This window comes from Aspergillus welwitschiae (genome assembly GCF_003344945.1).
Source record: "Aspergillus welwitschiae strain CBS 139.54b unplaced genomic scaffold BDQ94scaffold_7, whole genome shotgun sequence".
In the NCBI taxonomy this organism is placed as follows: domain Eukaryota; kingdom Fungi; phylum Ascomycota; class Eurotiomycetes; order Eurotiales; family Aspergillaceae; genus Aspergillus; species Aspergillus welwitschiae.
In genome coordinates this window covers 430,029-447,297 of record NW_020798701.1, presented here as the reverse complement: position 1 = coordinate 447,297, position 17,269 = coordinate 430,029, and the positions used below count along the sequence as shown (strand labels likewise).

The window sequence follows — 17,269 nt, the reverse complement described above, 5'->3', positions numbered from 1 at the left end:
ATGTCATACTACAATCCCAAAAGCTTCGATTTCTTGTCTGAATTACCTCATATTATCATTATCCGAGCCACAAATCTGACTTCCTTTATATATGCATCAAGTCTCGTACTTAGTAGACGACAAGTTTCTTTTCTCCGTCGACACCAAGATATCCAACAACGCAAGTCCAGCAAATTTCTCTATCGAGAGGTAAACAGAAGCATTTGAATTTCTTGGAGGATGCCATGCTTATTGCGGCTAATCGAACCATCCACTGCCATCTTTCAGAACCGTCAGGTGCTACCGGTGTTGAACGGAGCACGAGGACACCATCAGGGGGATCTAGAATCTCCTCCCAGCAGTCGATGGACACCATTTCTATCGCTGCTGCTCTGAAGCTAGGATCGTGATTACACGATTCCCTTGAGAAAGGATACACTAGGAACTGAACATTCGTTAGTCCTTGGAGGATATCCACATCTCCCACCCACTCCCCGCCATCATTGACGGAGATGGTTGTTTGGAGATAGTAGGCTTCCATGGTTCTATAGCTGGTAGAGTCCAAGCTCACAGGCCCATCCCATCCAGTAAATGACAAATGAAGCGATGTACCATCGAATTTTCCACCCACTGGGTTTCCATCATATGGATGATGGTTGACAAGGCGCCACCGCTCAAGTGTGTGTTCTCGAATCTCCAACTCGGGTGGGGAAACCAAGAGAGCAATACCTGGTTTTCCAATGTTACCGATGACGTGGGAAACAGCATGGGACTCAATTCTATCTGACGGGATTGGGTCGTATAGTAGTTGCTTGGCAATGAAAAGCGAGTTACCACTAGATATTGCGAACACTGCTGTGAGATCTAATGTGTCCAGGCTGATTGTACCGGATTCAAACTGGAGGATGGCTGCAAATGCGTGTTGTCGAGACAACACGTTCAAATAAACGGAGTTAGGAACAGATCCTTCGCGAGCTTGCTGTGTGGCGAGAGAAGCTGATAGATCAAGCGGGTGCAGCAGGGATGGGACCCATTTCCATGAGGTCATAGGGCTCTTTATAACACTCATGGATACCGTAGCCTGGGGCAAGGAGCGTTTGTAGTAATCTATTACTCGTCCAAGAGCGAGAAGTGAGTTCACATGTAGAGCTTGCGTCGATCCGAATTGGTCCAATATGCATCCAACCACCTTTTCAGGCATCAAAACATTCCTATCAAGTAGATCCTGGACCAATGACAGCGGAATTGTGTTCGAGAATGTCTCATTCCGGGATGATGACTGGCTGGTTCGCCTTCTATAAACAGCTGCTAGGTTATGATCACCAAACGCAAAGTCAAATAGAACTGATTCCCTGGTCTGCGGATTATCTTCCATGAGCTCGGCAAATATATCCTCGAAAGCGCCGGGTGCGCTGGTTTGAACAGCATGTCCCCTCGATGTCGCTAAGCTAGCAATGAACACCCAGTCCTCTCCTGGTGGGACCTGGACACACTCAATGGTTTCTGCATCCGATGATTCATATTCATTCCGCTTCCTTTTCATACCACCATGAACACCCACGGGATGGTTAGATGATATAGGCGAAAAGGCCCACGAGTTGTGCCGAGTTCGGAAGCGAATCACATAATCAGACGGGTCGAGCTGATACTTGGAGCATAGTGTGCGAAGAATATTGATTCTTTCACCTGAGTATCGAATCGTTCCGAGCAGGAATTGCAAGTTCGTTAGACCAAGAAACGCCGATGATGAGTTTCCATCATTTCCAATCCATGACCTCCCATAGTTGGCGCCGTATCGCATGAGTTGCATTGCGATTTGTCTTTCCTCGGAATCATTCGAGAGCAGCAATTCTATGCCACCCTTGAGGGAGAATATCAGCTGTAGCAGTTTCATTATTGCCCTGAATGACTCCCGATCATCCACGATAAGATCGACCACACTATACCGTGATAAGTCTTCGGGGAGCTCCAGCGGTTTCTCGGCGATCTGGTTCATTCTTAGTCGGTATATTTGGTAAAAGAGCTTCCAGAGTGACCCTATGAATTTGGCAGCTGAAACTGCACCATCATAGGAGCCCAAAGAGGCACCAAGCGCTAAGGCTTGTAGTTGTTCCACTGAGATTCTCGAGTCATGCATCGTGGATCGTTCTCGTCGAACAGTGCCGTAGTAACGAAGACTTGCCAGTGGCAAAGACCAATATACTCCATCTGCACGCGGGCCAGTTTGAGGAGCGATTGCAATGGTGACTATTCCACCTTCTTTGACCAGCCGGTCTTTCTGAAATATCTCCTTGGTACTTGATGTGAGTATAACCAGGTCTGGATAGAGATGCCACGAGGTCAAGGCAAGCATGATTCCCCCGTCTGTGATTCTTTGGGGTTGCCCTTTGATCAGGCTTTCCATCGCAATCAAGGCGCTGTTGAAATTATACAGAACACTGTCATAGCTGTTTGGCTTTGTAGATGGCCGATCATCCGAAGGATCTTGGTCCTTTACTGCCACTGAACGGTTGTTGACGATCAATTGAACTTGGATCTGCTCTTTCTTCTTCGCTTGGTCTGCAATTTGTAACCACGCCCGTGCACTGGAATCCCAGCTTGCTAATAGCGCTTCATCAACATCATGGGCGGCAGCTAATTGCGCCAAGTAGTTATCCACAATCTCAGATGACTGAGCTTGTTTTCTGATGATTGCCTGGCGATGAGTGACAATTTCTTTCCAAACCCCCGTTGCCTCTTGATGAGTCCAGATGCGGGCCAGAAAACAGGCAAGGAGATGAATGCGAAGCACAGACCTTCCACTCGTTGCACTAGCCCATATTGTCGTGCTATCAATGCCTAGATGAGTGCCAAAGAACCCGTTTACAATATTCTTCGGCTGGTGTAATCTTTGGGAAGTCTCCTGGGCAATTTCACTAGCACGAGTCCCATAAGCCTCCAATAAGACAGGCACGTCTGGCAGAACATCGTCAAATAACACACCCAGGCGTCGGGCCAGAATATGAAATGAACCATCTTCTGCGGACTGTCGTCGGGCTTGAGAAAGCTGTCTTCCCACGGGTTGGAGTTCGGCAGGCGCTTTGACTTTGACCAATGAAAAATCAAAGTTCAGATGGGCCAGAGCAATGTTAGGCTCGGCAACGGCATGTAGTGGAGTTGCCACTACGTTCTGGATGTAACCTGCCATTCTGTGTCACGAATTACAGCAGAATAGAAAGTGGAATGGAAGGAGGCCCTTTCATATTCGTTTGTGAAGCGCCATGCAGCCTTGTGGTTTACTCTATTAGGCTTGGAGGGAGGGCGGAGGCGGGGCTTAGCGTGACGATCCCTCATTGCGTTGCTCGGAAGCCTCTAGGTGAACTGCAAGGCACAGTATTGACATCCTCAACCTATAAATGGAGGGCCGAGAAATTTCCTGTGTTCACCCAGCCTCTGCTTAACATCTGCGTCACAGCTAGCCCCTAGCATATACTACTTTTCCTGAAAACATCAATAATGGTAGACGGTCGGAACTACACTAGAGTGCACGCTAATGCATGTGTAATCACTCGATGAATGTCTGACTTCGGCCCAACTAAAGTGCATAATTGTGCACTTGATCGAGTATTGAATAGCAACACCATAATGCACGCTCCATCAGAAGGTGAGTAAAGTTGGCAGTAGAAAAGCCAACACCTTTCGCCTTCCTGGACTTCGACTTTGACACCAGCTATGCCTGGCTTTTCATCTCAATACAACAACTGCACATGAAAGACCCGACAAGATGGGAATAGTCCCTCGCAGTCAAGGATGCCAAGGTAGGGTATTGCTAGACCGAGAATAAACTCATACACACACTCACTAGCCACTCAGGTTCTACACTTGATCACCTGCTCATAGTGTAACGGAAAGGTGCAGACCGCCTTGGAGGAACTCAAGGACACCTACAGGATGCATTGAGAAACGTCTACGGTGTAACTTGATACTACCAATGGGCATAAGGCGTGGTTCCTGAAGATATATATAAGTATCATTGTCATCAATGAAGGCTGGGACAGACCCACATAAATTCCATCTAACCCGATTTCTCCATATGAGCTCTGCACAAATTTCCTTTAATTAGTGGTAAAAAAACAGAGCTAGAGGCCTTTGACTAGTCTCGCAAACCATGGCTTTTCGGTGCTCGAATCCCAGAGGTGACGTTAAAAGCCGGAGCAAGTTATGCACAACTGCTATACAGCTGACTCATCCGCACAACTCCGCTATCGGACATTCCAGCGCATCGCATCGCATCGCATCGCATCAACCTTATCATCACATCCAAGCTCCAAACCGCCGCCGCCGCGCTGGCTTGCCAAGCACCATCACTATACCCTCCCTACCACCACACCCTACAATACACACTCCCATCCGCCCAAAATGCAAGGCTTCAGTACGTCCGCTCCCCTCCCCTCCCCATCCCCCAAACCATCTACATCAATTACTAACCCCCACCAGACATGGGACGCTACGTCCCCCCGGACCTCGAAGGCCTAACCACGGGCAACAAACTCCACAACAAACACCCACTCGGCTCCCGCGCACGCAACCTACAATCCACGGGCGCACTAACCGTCCGCTTCGAGATGCCCTTCGCGATCTGGTGCACGACATGCCAACCACACGAAACCATCATCGGGCAGGGGGTCCGCTTCAACGCGGAGAAAAAGAAAATCGGGAATTACTACAGCACGCCCATCTACAGTTTCCGAATGAAGCACGGCGCCTGTGGCGGGTGGATCGAGATACACACGGACCCGAAGAACACGGAGTATGTGGTTATTTCCGGGGCACGGAGGAGGGATTACGGGGTTGATGAGGAGGGGAGGAAAGTGGGGGAGATAATCACCGGGGATGATAAAGGGAAGATGGATGCGTTGGAGAGGTTAGAGGGGAAGGTGGTGGATAAGAAGCGCGGAGAGGAGGAACGGGATCGGATTTTGGAGTTGCAGAGGAGACAGGCGAGGGATTGGGAGGATCCGTATGAGAAGAGTCGGAGGATTAGGAGGGTATTTCGGGCGGAGAGAAAGGGTTTGGAGAGGAAGGAGGAGGAGAAGGAGAAGTTGAAGGATAAGTTGAGTTTGGGGATTGAGGTGGTCGATGAGATTGAGAGTGATCGGGTAAGGGCGGGGATGGTGGATTTTGGGGAGACCGGGAGTGGGGTGGATGGACGGAAGGCGAGGATGAAGCCGTTGTTTGGGGAGGAGGCGCGTGTTGATGGGGGAAAGAAGGAAGGGAAGAGGATGAAGGCTAAGGAGGTGCTTGAGGATCGGAAGGCTGCTTTTCGGAGTGAGTTGAGGGGAAATACAAGGGCTGCTGTGGATCCGTTTTTGAGCAGTGATTCCGGTGCCTGGAGGCCTGAGGTGAAGAGGAGGAAGATTGTCTCCGGGAGTAAGGCGGATGATGGGAAGGAGAGTGGTGAGACTGGCTCAGAGGTGGAGAAGAGTGTTGGGGAGACGGAAGAGACACCCCGTCAGACGCTTGGGTTGGTGAGCTATGCGTCGGATTCGGAGTGAGTGTGTGTCTGGTGGTTCTTTGCATCTCTACGAGGCGTTGCGTTGGTCTTATAAACGAATGATACCCCGGGGTTTGGAGTTATGGCATAGAAGGCGTCGACAATTTACGATTCACTTATCGTATGCAATTGATATTATGCAAGGGTATAAGTACAGATAAAGATCGATCAAGCAGAAGTACTAGGTCATTTAGCCCAGGGTGCCTTGGTCGTTATGTCCCCTTGGGGGTCAGCAGCACCAGCAGCCGGCCCTGGAGCTGCATTTGCCCATGGAGCCCTCGTCGGGGCCATTGGGCCGGACGGTACCCGAGAGGTGTCGGGCAGAGTTGGACCTCTGGTCGGGCCTCGTGCTGTTGCCCAGGGTGCAGCAGTTCCGCTGGTGGGAGGGACAGCTTGCGATGTGGCCCATGGGGCTTTGGTTCCTGGTCCGGAAACTTGGGGGGCTTCGGTTTGTCGAGGCTGTGGCGCAGATGACGTGTGGACGGTAGATGGCTGGGGTATGGCGTTTGGATCGCGGTCCCAGCTGAACAAAGAGCCGAAAGGGAAGTGCTGTACGACGGGAAATTTAGATAGCACTTCCGCGTTGTACATTTTGATCATGCCCTGTCGGCAGTTAGTGTACGACTTTACCACTCCGTCTGTGCCACAAATACCTTGTTGATCTTGGCCCAGCCGGTCTTGATGCCAGAGATATCGTAGAGCATTGGGCTATGTTCCCAGAACGGGCCCTTCTTCACATCGTAGATGAAGCCAATGGCAGAGAAGTAAAGGTTTCCACGTCGTTCCCGTTCCACAACATTCACCTTAGCAACACCCGTCGGGTCAGGCGCATCCGGCAAAGAACCCTCTTCTGGCACTCGATCTGTTTCCGATATAGCTGGAGCAAACTGCGCTGAGCCGAGGATATAGGGAATGAAAGAGTGATCATCCAGTCCCCACACGCCGTGGGAACCGGCCGGTTCCAAGGTATATGTTTTGATAATTGTCCGCACTAGCTCAAGGTACCTAGCAATCATCAGTATGAATTCAAACAGAGGCTAGAGATACTCACGGTTGAATGACGCCTAAGACAATGGCTCTCTCCTCGACACCAAAAGTGCTCTGCGGGAATCCGTGCAACTTCCAAAGTCCAGCCAAAAACGCCAGAAAGCTCAATTCATGGCCAGTACCATAGTCTAGACGTTGAGGACTCCCCCAGCTTCCCAAGAAGTATGCCTTGAGCTCTGCTGCCGCCGTAGGCCCCTCGGGGTCTGCTGATTTCCGATTGAGGACCTCTGGAGAGAGACACTCCTCCAGGAGGCTGGAGACACGACTTTCAACAATCTCGTACCATCTGCGGAAACTGATATTTCCGAATCTACGGGGTCCCTTATCGGGGGGAGCTTCCTCGAGAATTGCTTCTAGCTTAGAGAGCAGCTGCTGAAGTTGGCGAACCGGTGCGGAGTATTCCACAGCATCAGAATTCAAGGGCCAAGTCTGAACGCGTCCATCCTCTAGCTTGGCAGGAAACATTGACCGATTTAGCTGGAGGAGGAATGTCATAATGTCCACATAAGCTTTAGAACACAAGAATTCGGAGACATCGCTGTGCTCGTGGATGCGTTTGGTGGGCGCGGCGAACGTGTGCCCCACCGCGGGGTCGAGGGTGGGCAACACACGGACTGAAGGGACGTCCGCGGCCATAGTGTCGCTAAGTGTGTGCGAAAATAATTGGATAGATGGTATTCAAATGAGTGTTGAAGCAGACGGAAAGAAAAGGGAAACGAAGGATGGTGGGGAGAAGATGGAGGAAGGTTGGCTGGCAATCTGGTAGCGGGGCCTTATCGATAAGGCGGGCAAGTGATGACGCCCGCCGATCACGGGAAGCACCTCGCGTTCCAGCTTCCCACCAACCAGCTCCTTCGCCGCCGTCCCTGATCCCCGACTGGCTTGACAGGTCCACTCATTGTTTTCTGTTTGCTGGGGGAGCGGGTATGCTTTACTTTGCTTCTGTTCCTTGAATTTAATGGGTGTTCAAGATGTCGGACTCACCGCGTTCTGTGCAGCGGAGGAGGAAGCGCGATTCCACCCTGCAGGCGGTCGACCTCTTGAATGGCCTCATGGGTAACATACAAAACCCTCCGTCTCGGGCAAATCGACCCGGTCCCGCCACGCCGCATCCCTCGCGTCGGCTCACGTACGCTGGCAAGAGAGATGCTGCGGACATGAATGATGGTTTTGGTCTATTCCCTCGGACTGTCCCCCCGAAGCCCAGATACGCCCACGAAACTGAAGTGGTCACTCCGCGTCGGTCATTAAGGTTCTCGGAACCCGTGCCTGGTGGATCCACTCGGTATGAAAGCGATCAAATGCTGCAGCCTCCTGGAAGCCCAGAATTGGAGCACGAGTCTGGCGATCAGTCAGATGAGCCAGGTGAGGAGCAATCTACAAAACAGGCCGAAGACGGTTTCGGGGATGACACTCATGTAATTTCCCCACACACAAGTACTAAGACTGAAACCGAAGACTACTCTTTAAGCGACGCTGAACATGATGATGAAGACGATGATATCTCATCCCAGAGTGACCAAGAGATGCTTGATGGCGAAGATCTGGCATCAGAAGTAGAACTTTTCTCGAATATTGATGAGCGTACCCAGCCATCTATCGACCGGCCTAGCTCATCGCCATCCTCCAGCCATGAGACTCCTGGTCGTAAACTCAAGACACAACCTGTCAGGAACATAGCAGCTTCTGCACCAATCTCAACCGAATTAATTGAAAATACGAGCAGCGAACAGTGGAAAGATGCACCAGAACAGCCCGCCAATAGGCGAGACTCCAGCCGCAGTGATGCTTCCTCGGCCAGGCGATTACCCACAATTGCGGTTGAGATAACTACAGCAACGCCTTTATCATCTAAGGCTTCAGCAACGGGGGATCACCAAATGGGCGGATCTTTGAGGGATGACAAAATGCGTATACCAGACCAAGAAGTCAAGGATGCCGGCGCCACACAGGACGAAGACCCGCCATACCAACCTTCAGAGGCGTCCTCGTCATCGGTGCCTTCTCCCGAGCCTACCTCATCCGAGGATGACTTTCAGCATCATTCTGCGGAAGCAAGTCCGCAGGTCTCAGACCCACCGCGGCAATCCACGAAACGAAGACACTCAATTACGAGCTCACAAGGTACGACCGGAAATAGGGAGATACAGCCCGGACGACAAACTACCGGAGTTTGTCAGCAGGCCAATTCCCGGGTTGTCAGAAAGAGTCCAGCTGAGGGCACCCAGCACTCCCATGGCGCAAACCATGATGGGGCGCAGCATGCTACGGAACCTGCCCAAGACAACTTTGATGAGCGTAGCCATAGGCCTGAACGCCCGGAGGATAGTGCGTGGTTCAAGGAAGCCTCTGAACTCGACGGCCAGCGCTCCAATTGGAACAAGCTTGTCCAGAGCATGCATCCTCGGAACATAGCTTCCAATGTCAACCTAATTGACTTTGACTTTGAGTCGCTGAAGCGTGAATTGTCATCCCTAATCCAAGTCTACAAAGATATTATCGAGAACTTGGCATCTGACACTGGGCCGTCAGACTATGACGTGCGTAACTGCAGCGCGTCGCTGGACCAGGTTGACAAACAAGGACGCCGTCACCTAGAAGAGGCCTACACACTCTCGACTCAAGGGGATGGAGCGAAAGGCGGAGCACTGGTGGAAGTGTTCGACGCCCAGATGATCTCGCTGTTAGTGCGGCTGGTTCTCGTCTGCTTTCAAGCCTACTCCATGGATCACCGACTCTTCCCGGAAGCATACGGGCATCTCCAGCATGCCATGAGAGTACTGCTCCGGCGGTGTGATCAGATCCGCGGTCTTGTCCGAGGACATTATGTGGCGTGCCGGGCCGTCAGCCCGGGGTTGCGTCTGCCCCTGCAGCGGCTCCTCGACTCGTTAGAAAATGGTCGCCTGCAGAAGCGCCACCAACGGGAAGATGTGGAGGCTGACAGGCACGCGAAGGCGCCGAAAAAATCGACTCCGAAGGGTCAGTCCAGACCCCCGAACCTGACACATCAACCACGGACTTGGACGAAAGACGAGGAACTCGCTCTTATCGAGGGCTTGCAACAGTTCCAGGGTAAGTGCTCCTACTTGGAAAAAGAGAAGTCGGCGGCACGACATGCTCACTGGATACATCTAGGCCCGGACCGCTACCGTCAAATCTGTGAGTTCTACCAAGATGGCATGGGCCAACGCGGGGAGAGGGAGGTGCGCAAACAAAGCGAGAGACTGTATTACCAAATGCTCCCGATAATCCGGGAAATGGCGCGGACGGGAGAAGAACAATGGGATTGGGGGTGGTTGCTGAATGTGGTTGAGTGATGAGGGGAAAATATATTTATTTATTTTGGCTGCCGTAATGATGTCTTTGAGCGCAGTCGTGTCATATACCCCGAGTTTTTGTGTGATTTCTCCCATTCTTAGTATTAGGTATCAGTCTTGGCCATTACTGCCCGGGTACTCTTATTGCATGATTGAAAGTGGGATGTGATTGTTCATTCTAGTCCCTGGACGGAACCATGGAACCAACAACGGGCATTGTTTATCCTACGGACGGTTTAGGGGGGGCAGGGGGACAACACGCGGAAACCCCAGCAATGACAACCATGGGATGAACCCAGTTGGGGGTGACGCCAACCGTGGCCAGCAGGAAGTACTAGTAAGGAGGCAGCGTTGTTGTGGTCTGAACGCGAGACGGACTCGATGGTAGATTCGATAGACCCGAGATAGTGAGTGGGAATCAACTGACTGACCCGCCAGAGTGTCTAGAAACAAACGAAGAAGTTGTTGACCTCCTGACCGCCGACCGCCCTTCCCATGCCTGAGGCCAATCAGGCATTCTTCCCAGCTTCTTTCCCTTCGTTCCGCCTTTCCCTCCCCCTCCTCAGCTCCTCCTCCTGTTCGACTCTCTTCCCTTTTCCCTCCCAAAATTTACTAGAGAGAACTTACTACTACTACTACTTTACTCCTCTTTCTCCTCTTCCTCTCCTCTTCTTTCCCCCCCTCCTTCCTCCTCCCATCTTCTCGTCGTGTCTCTCTTACTATCTTACCTCTCTGTATTTTGTTTCCCTCTTGCTTCTTCTTCTCTTTTTCTTGTCTACTTACTTGTTGTAATTCTTTAATCCCCATCCCCGCTAACCCCCTTTTCTAATCCCGCCCGTTGGTTTTCTGGTTCCCTCCCGGCAGTTCCTGGTGAGTAACTACTGACCCCAACTGTTTTGATCTGCACCTCTCCGGGGTCCAGCAAGAACCATGCCACCGTGCCTCTCTGCTCCCCTCCCTGCCCACCCTTCGAGTTGTCCACCTCCCAAGCTGCCTGCAATTATTTTCTGCATCATCCTCTGCCATTGAGACTCCCCAGCTGCCCTGTGTTGCGTGATCCTCCCCGTTGCGCCGTGGTCTGCGGAGTTGCCAGAAAAAAAAGGAGACCCGCCTCGGCTATTCCGTCGCAGCTTCTCTCTACGGGGCCAACTTTCAGAAAGTGCTTTTTTCCCTCGTCAGGAGACCCTGTTTACATCTTCTGGCCCCCTTTTCCTGTTACTCATTATCTTGCATGATTGCAATAAATTTATTGTTCTTGCACCGACAGTTCCCCGCCCCCTCCATCTTGGGGATCTTGCATACATCTTTACTTCTGCTGGTCGGATCAGCTAACGTGGACGCTCCCAATTCGTTAGACTGCCTCGTTAAGTTTTGACAACGCTGAACGCTGCGAACCTTCCGCCCTCCTGCACACCAATCTCAGACGAACTCCTTCTCCACAGCATGGCGTCCACAGAGGAACCTGTCACCCCCGTTGCTCCTGCGGAGGTGGAGCCGGAGATCGCGCCCCCTGCCACTCCGGTTGATTCGACCATCCTCTCGGGGAGCGAGGAGCCCGTCACGAGCCCGGATGTCTCCAAGGACAAGGAGAACGTCAAGGCCTCTCCGGTCAAGAAAAGTCCCTCCTCCACGACCAGCACTCGGCGTCCCTTGTCCGGAACGACCACCACGAAGCGTCCCACCTCCATGTCCGGTCCTTCCAGAACTACCACTTCGACCACACGCCCCGCCGCGACCAACGGCAGCACCCTGAACAAGCCTCCGACCCGGCCCGCAACTACCACCACGGTCCGCAGGCCCCTGAGCACTACCACCACCACCACAGCCGGCCATCGGTCGCGCGCCTCGGTCAGCAGTTCCGCAGACGAAAAGTCCCACCGGTCGGTAGCCAGCTCGGGAGATGAGAAACGTGGCATCTCCAGCACAGCAGCCAAGCGCATGTCGCTGGTTGGTACCTCGGCCACGAGAGCCCCCGTCAAGCCCACTACGTCCACTCTGGACCGACGTTCCAGCATTGCGGGCTCGACTACGGCGGAGAAGAGAACATCTACCACTCGCCCGAGCACGGCCTCCACGGTGCGGCCCTTGACCAAGCCGGCTACCACCACCTCGACTTCCCGTCCGACCACTTCCTCCTCCGCCACCGCCACTCGTACCACCACCAGACCCACGTCGACGGTGACGAGGCCGGCGACGACCGCCTCCAAGAGGTTGAGCACCGCGCCCAAGGGTGCCGAGGAAGACTCGGAGAAGTTGCAGTCGCTTCAGACCAAGCTGGCGGAGAGCGAAGCCACGGTGACCAGCCTCAAGGCGGATCTGGACGCTGTCAACCTCAAACTGACCGAGCTGTCTCTCGCCCCGAACGATTCCTCCGAGAATGTTGATGAGGCCACCAAGGCGCTCCGGGAACAGCATACCGCCGAACTTGAACAGCTGACCGCGGTCCATCAGGAGCAGCTGCAGGCGTTGCGTGCCCAGTTGGAGGATGTCGAGGCGAAGCACAAGGAGCTGGAGGAGAAGTCCGTCAAGGAGTTGGACGACGCCGCCCAGTCCGCTGCGGCTCAAGGTGATGACCAGACTGCTGCGGCCCTGGAGGAACTGAAGCAGTCGCACCAAGCCCAACTGGAAGCGCTGGAGAAGGATCTTGCCGAGCAGAAGGCAGCAGCTGCCGGATATGCCGAGCAAGTCGACTCCTTGAAGGCCGAGCTTGAGGTGCAGAAGGGCCAGCTGACCGAGGCTAGTGCCAATCTGGACAAGACCCTTGCGAAACTGGAAGATCTCCAGCGCGAGCTCAATGGACGTGATCAGGTGGTCGAAAATCTGCACATGGAGATGGACCGGTTGGACCAGGCCAAGCAGCAGGAGATCCGGGCCGCAGAGGAGGCTGCCAAGCATGCCATCTTAGCCCTGGAGGACAAGGTGACATCGCTCGAAAGCCAGCTTGCCGCTGCGGGTTCTGCGACCAGCGAAGGCAACGAAGAGACGGCCGCTCGCTTGGCCGAGAAAGACCAGGAGATTGCCGACCTCAAGGACGCGTTGGAGAAGGCGCACGTGGAACTTGAGCAGGGCCGCCAGGACGCGGAAGCCCAGATCGCAGAGAAGACCAAGGAGCTGGAGGCCGCCCATGAGGCTGCTGTTGCTCAGCTCAAGGCCGAGCATGAGGAGGCCCTGGCTACCGCTATTGAGGGCAAGGTTGGCGACAAGGTCAAGGAGCTTGAAGCGGCTCATGAGGCTGCAATTGCAGAACTGAAAGCCAGCCATGAGCAAGCCCTCGCTGCGGCCGCTGAGAGTGGACTGGGCGACAAGGTTAAGGAGCTGGAAGGTGCCCACGAGGCCGCCATTGCTCAGCTTAAGGCTGAACATGAACAGGCACTGACTGCGGCGATCGAAAGCAAGGTTGGCGAGAAGCAGAAGGAGCTTGAAGCCGCTCACGAGGCCACGATTGCGGATCTCAAGGCCAGTCACGAACAAGCACTTTCTGCGGCCGCTGAGAACGGGCTTGGCGACAAGGTCAAGGAACTCGAAGCATCTCACGAGGCCGCAATTGCTCAACTAAAGGCGACTCATGAGGAGGCGCTGGCTGCTGCTGCGGCAGCTCACGCACAGGAACTTGCCGCTGCCAAGGAGGCCGCTGAGTCCGCTGGAACCTCTCACGCCCAGCAACTCGACGAACTCCGTGCGAAGCTTGAAGAGGCCGAGTCTGCTGCTGCAGAGGACAAGGAAGAGTTGATTGCCGAGCTGGATGCCGCCCATCAAGCGGAGATGCATGCTCTGCACCAGCGACTGGAGGCTACCGAACAAAACCTCGCGGAGGCCCGCCAAGCTCTGGAAAACGGCAACAGCTCTGCTCAGGATGTTGCCATCCAGGAGATCGAGTCGCTGAAGGAGAAGGTCGGTGCTCTGGAGTCCCAGCTCTCCACCGGACAGGGCGAGATCAAGTCTCTTCAAGACGAGATCCAGAGCAAGCAAGGGCAGGCGGAGGCGCTGCAGCAGAGCCTGGACGCCTTTGAGGATAAGACCAAGGCCAAGGATGCTGAGCAGGAAAGTCAACTCAGGTCCTTGGAGGAGAAGGCCAAGGAAGCCGCTGTGGTGGCCGAGCAGCACGCACAGGCGCTCGAATCCCTGAAGGCTGAGCACGCTGTCGCTCTCGAGAATGTCAAGACCACTGCCACGGGTTCCCACGAGCAGGCGCTTGGCGAGCTGCAGGCCAAGTACGAGGCGTCCATGTCCACCCTTCGCAACCTGGAGTCCAAGCATGCTGAGCATGTTGAGTCTCTTGAGGCCGAGCTCCGGTCCGCCCTTCAGCGCCATGCCCAGGAGATTGCGGAGCACACCGAGACCCGTGCTAAGGAAATCGCCGAACTTCAGCAGCAGCATGAAGAGGCCAAGGCCCAGTTCCAGGCTGAACTGCAATCCCTTCAGACGTCTCGGTCCGCTGAAACTGATGCTGAGCACAGCAAGGCGATCGAACAGCTCCTTACCATTCAGGAGGAGAAGCTTTCTGGTCTCCGGGCTGACCTGGAGGCCACCAACCAGGCTAAGATCGAGGAGCTTCAGAAGACTCACGATGCTGCCCTTGCGGAGGTCCACGCCCAGCTGGCCGAAGCTCACGCCGCCGCTCAAGATGTTTCGGTCCTTGAGAGTCTGAAGCTGACCATTGCGGACCTGGAGAAGAAGCTGAACGAAGCGGAGCAGTCTGCTGCGGAGTCTAAGGAGCTGGCTGGCAAGCACAACGCCGATCTCTCTTCCATCCTTACCGAGAAGAACGAGTTGGAGCAGCAGCACCAGGCCGTGAGCAGCCGGGTGGCCGAGCTCGAACAGTCCCTTGCTGCTTCGGAGAGCGCCAAGTCGGAACTGGAAGCTGTTCTGCAACAACTTGCCGCGTCCAAGGACGAATTGTCGAATTTGAAGAGCCAGCACGAGACCCTGTCTGGTGAACTGCAGGCGTGCAAGACGGAGAACCGTGCCATGGAAGAGAAGCTGGAGCAAGGCGAGCGCGATCTGAACAGCCAGATTGACAAGAACATGTCTCTCCTCAACCAGCTGGGCGAGGTGGACTCGTCGATTGCGGCCAACCGCAAGCGGGTGCGCGAGCTGGAGGCCGAAGTGGCGGCATTGAAGGCCGAGAAGGATACGCAGGGCGGATCGGTCGGACTGGAGGGTAGCCGCTGGGCGGGCGAGAAGGAGGAGGCCGCGGAAGGTGAGGATCTTGGCTCATCCATCCAGGGAACGGTGGGACTGCCCCGTTTAACTTCGTCCTCCACTACAGGACTTCCCCAATTTCATCCCTTTACCTGACAACGGCCCGTTCCCTGACCCGGCATGGTTACTGACTGGCATGGTTTCTGGTAGATGGCAAGCATTCAGGAGCAGCTTAAGCATATCCGGACGTCCAACGATGACTGGTACGACGAACACCGACGGTAAGACCCCTGACCCTACTTTCCCAGTCCCAGCTGACTGACATATGTGTCTCAGAATCCTAGGCGAACTGGCGGAAATGTCGCGCCGGGCCACGCCTAACCCACCCAGTCAGTCGACGACGCCGCAGCCGGAGAAGGCGAGCAGTGCGTCGGAGCAGGGTGCGGATGAGGGATCCTCGTGATGGAATGTTGCATGACCAGTGGTGAGGCTATGAGAAGAGAGAGGGGACGAAGATTTTCCTTTGTCGCGGCATTTTTCCTTTGTTGTATCGGCATAGGCTGTATGTAATAAGATGCTCGGGATACCCCTGTGTGCGCGTTTCTTGTGATTGCAACCGACGGGTGCATCGACATCCCTTGCGGCCATTTCTGGGGATCCCATTGGGCTAGCGACGTTGCACGAATTTATTGATTGATTCTTGTCTTATGCAGTGCAGCGTGGAATAAGTCTAATTGTAGTCGGGGTTGGCAGCCTTGCTGGTTCGGCGACGCATGCGCGTCCACCCCACCCGGAGTGCAGTCCACCACGCATGTCGCTGCTGCTGCTGCTGCTGCTGCTGATCCTCGTGGTGCTCCTGCTTCTCCTGCTTCCCACGCTGGGGCTGTCTCGCCGCCCGACGCGACTGTTCATATCGAGCAGGCGTGAGGATCCTCGCGGGAGGAGACATTCGGAGCGGTACATCATCGCCATCACTGCCACTATTCCCATTGCCCTCTTCATCCTCCGATTCCCGTAACCAATGTAGAATCTCCCTCTGATCATCATTGCCAGGAATCGCCCTCTCCTCCTGCTCCCCTTCTTTTCCCTTTTCCTCCGTTTCCTTTATACCCTCCATACAACGCCCCTGTCTTCCCTCCTTCTCCTCTTTAATCACAACCTCCTTGACCGGCTGACATCCCTTTCCCGTTTCCCCTTCCTGATACAAATAACTCTCCTCCGTCAACCCCGCCGTAAACGCCTCGCAGTACTCCGCATACGAACTCGTGAGCTGCTCCTGCGAGACCGTCAGCGGCGGGATCTGCGCTTCGGATGAGCTCGCCGATGACGAGTACGTCGACGAAGATTCCTCGATCGTCTTCGATCGCGGCGATAGATTGAACAGAGTGCTGAAGTTGAGACTTATCGGCGACAGCGGGGAAAGGGGCGAGCGAGATCGGATTTTACTTCTTGTTGATGTTGGGCTTGTGGGTGGAGGTGTTGTTGGATTTGTTGTTGTATCTGCTGGATGGGTTGGTGTGTTTGTAGTTGTGTTCGCGTCTGTGTTTATAGATGTAAGTAGGGAAATGGGTGTATGTTCATCATTGGGAGATATAGTTCTGGGTTTGGTTTTGGATCGTGAGGATCGGCGTGGGAGGGTTACGCGTCTGTATAGACGTGATGTGGTTGTGGTTGTGGTGGTGGTGGTGGGTTTGGGGGTAGGTCTGCGGAGTGGTTTTGGTCGTGGGGAGGAGTTGGTGGAGGGACGGGATGAGGTTGAGAAGGTGAGCCAGCGGCGGAGGGTGGTAGTCTTAGTCTTGGTTTTGGTGGTGGTGTTGGTGGTGGTGGTGGGATTCTCTTCTCCAGGTTGACAAGCGAAGGTGACGGTGGCCATTGTTGTGATTGTGATAGTATCAATAGTAAGTATCGTTTGCTTGATAGAATAACTAATTATGTGCTGTGTTGAAAGCACGAAGACATAAAAGAAAGAAGGCAATAGGTAGTATCAAGGGATAAAGAAGAAAGGAAAGAAAGAAAGAAAGATAAAATGTGGTAGTCAGTTGAGATTTCATCCAAGGAGTCACGCCCAGTCAGCCACCAAGCAAAACACAAAGCAACAAATACCAAGACTCCTAGTATTTGCACCTCGTGATATTAGCCAATATTGAGTTGCTGCACCTTCCACAGTATTCCCAGTGGCTAGGATGGGGAGTCTAGAACTGGGTTGATCTCCCGGCAGGGATGATCACAGATGCCTAAATCAAGGGAAACC

The 17,269-nt window shown here is 53.9% G+C and overlaps 7 protein-coding genes across 7 annotated transcripts; 3 read left to right on the top strand and 4 right to left on the bottom strand.

Annotated features, from left to right (window-relative positions):
• Window positions 1-109: 109 nt before the first annotated feature.
• Window positions 110-3,166, bottom strand: BDQ94DRAFT_167811 (uncharacterized protein; the record flags this gene model as incomplete). Its single annotated transcript, XM_026770896.1, has 1 exon — window positions 110-3,166. The coding sequence occupies one exon, from the start codon at window positions 3,164-3,166 to the stop codon at window positions 110-112; it is 3,057 nt and encodes a 1,018-aa protein (XP_026629212.1).
• Window positions 3,167-4,377: 1,211 nt separating this feature from the next.
• On the top strand, window positions 4,378-5,513 carry BDQ94DRAFT_167810 (Saf4/Yju2 family protein; the record flags this gene model as incomplete). Its single annotated transcript, XM_026770895.1, has 2 exons — window positions 4,378-4,390; window positions 4,456-5,513. The coding sequence occupies 2 exons, from the start codon at window positions 4,378-4,380 to the stop codon at window positions 5,511-5,513; spliced, it is 1,071 nt and encodes a 356-aa protein (XP_026629211.1).
• Window positions 5,514-5,605: 92 nt separating this feature from the next.
• On the bottom strand, window positions 5,606-7,311 carry BDQ94DRAFT_138713 (Phosphotyrosyl phosphate activator protein-domain-containing protein). Its single transcript, XM_026765288.1, has 3 exons — window positions 6,564-7,311; window positions 6,166-6,517; window positions 5,606-6,115 (listed from the first exon to the last, which is right to left on the bottom strand). The coding sequence occupies exons 1-3, from the start codon at window positions 7,193-7,195 to the stop codon at window positions 5,699-5,701; spliced, it is 1,401 nt and encodes a 466-aa protein (XP_026629210.1). The 5' UTR covers window positions 7,196-7,311; the 3' UTR covers window positions 5,606-5,698.
• Window positions 7,312-7,423: 112 nt separating this feature from the next.
• Window positions 7,424-10,229, top strand: BDQ94DRAFT_121592 (uncharacterized protein). Its single transcript, XM_026763782.1, has 2 exons — window positions 7,424-9,631; window positions 9,695-10,229. Exons 1-2 carry the CDS (start codon window positions 7,531-7,533, stop codon window positions 9,874-9,876), a joined length of 2,283 nt encoding a protein of 760 aa, XP_026629209.1. The 5' UTR covers window positions 7,424-7,530; the 3' UTR covers window positions 9,877-10,229.
• Window positions 10,230-10,464: 235 nt separating this feature from the next.
• Window positions 10,465-11,254, bottom strand: BDQ94DRAFT_138708 (uncharacterized protein). The gene is made up of 2 exons (XM_026765287.1): window positions 11,232-11,254; window positions 10,465-11,035 (listed from the first exon to the last, which is right to left on the bottom strand). Exon 2 carries the CDS (start codon window positions 10,900-10,902, stop codon window positions 10,702-10,704), a length of 201 nt encoding a protein of 66 aa, XP_026629208.1. The 5' UTR covers window positions 10,903-11,035; window positions 11,232-11,254; the 3' UTR covers window positions 10,465-10,701.
• BDQ94DRAFT_121561 (M protein repeat protein) lies at window positions 11,089-15,489 on the top strand. Its single transcript, XM_026763779.1, has 2 exons — window positions 11,089-15,299; window positions 15,355-15,489. The coding sequence occupies exon 1, from the start codon at window positions 11,320-11,322 to the stop codon at window positions 15,172-15,174; it is 3,855 nt and encodes a 1,284-aa protein (XP_026629207.1). The 5' UTR covers window positions 11,089-11,319; the 3' UTR covers window positions 15,175-15,299; window positions 15,355-15,489.
• BDQ94DRAFT_121572 (uncharacterized protein) lies at window positions 15,482-17,163 on the bottom strand. Its single transcript, XM_026763781.1, has one exon. It carries the CDS (start codon window positions 16,889-16,891, stop codon window positions 15,749-15,751), a length of 1,143 nt encoding a protein of 380 aa, XP_026629206.1. The 5' UTR covers window positions 16,892-17,163; the 3' UTR covers window positions 15,482-15,748.
• Between the last annotated feature and the right edge of the window lie 106 nt (window positions 17,164-17,269).

What these genes read in the sequence shown, in the direction of transcription:
- BDQ94DRAFT_121561 (XM_026763779.1), top strand. Translation starts at nt 11,320, where the DNA reads ATGGCGTCCACAGAGGAACCTGTCACCCCCGTTGCTCCTGCGGAGGTG.
- BDQ94DRAFT_121592 (XM_026763782.1), top strand. Translation starts at nt 7,531, where the DNA reads ATGTCGGACTCACCGCGTTCTGTGCAGCGGAGGAGGAAGCGCGATTCC. An exon ending in GGGCTTGCAACAGTTCCAGG is followed by an intron (nt 9,632 to 9,694) that starts GTAAGTGCTCCT and finishes GGATACATCTAG; the next exon opens with GCCCGGACCGCTACCGTCAA.
- BDQ94DRAFT_138708 (XM_026765287.1), bottom strand. Translation starts at nt 10,902, where the DNA reads ATGGCAGAGGATGATGCAGAAAATAATTGCAGGCAGCTTGGGAGGTGG.
- BDQ94DRAFT_138713 (XM_026765288.1), bottom strand. Translation starts at nt 7,195, where the DNA reads ATGGCCGCGGACGTCCCTTCAGTCCGTGTGTTGCCCACCCTCGACCCC. An exon ending in GTCTTAGGCGTCATTCAACC is followed by an intron (nt 6,518 to 6,563) that starts GTGAGTATCTCT and finishes GATGATTGCTAG; the next exon opens with GTACCTTGAGCTAGTGCGGA. An exon ending in GCTGGGCCAAGATCAACAAG is followed by an intron (nt 6,116 to 6,165) that starts GTATTTGTGGCA and finishes AACTGCCGACAG; the next exon opens with GGCATGATCAAAATGTACAA.
- BDQ94DRAFT_121572 (XM_026763781.1), bottom strand. Translation starts at nt 16,891, where the DNA reads ATGGCCACCGTCACCTTCGCTTGTCAACCTGGAGAAGAGAATCCCACC.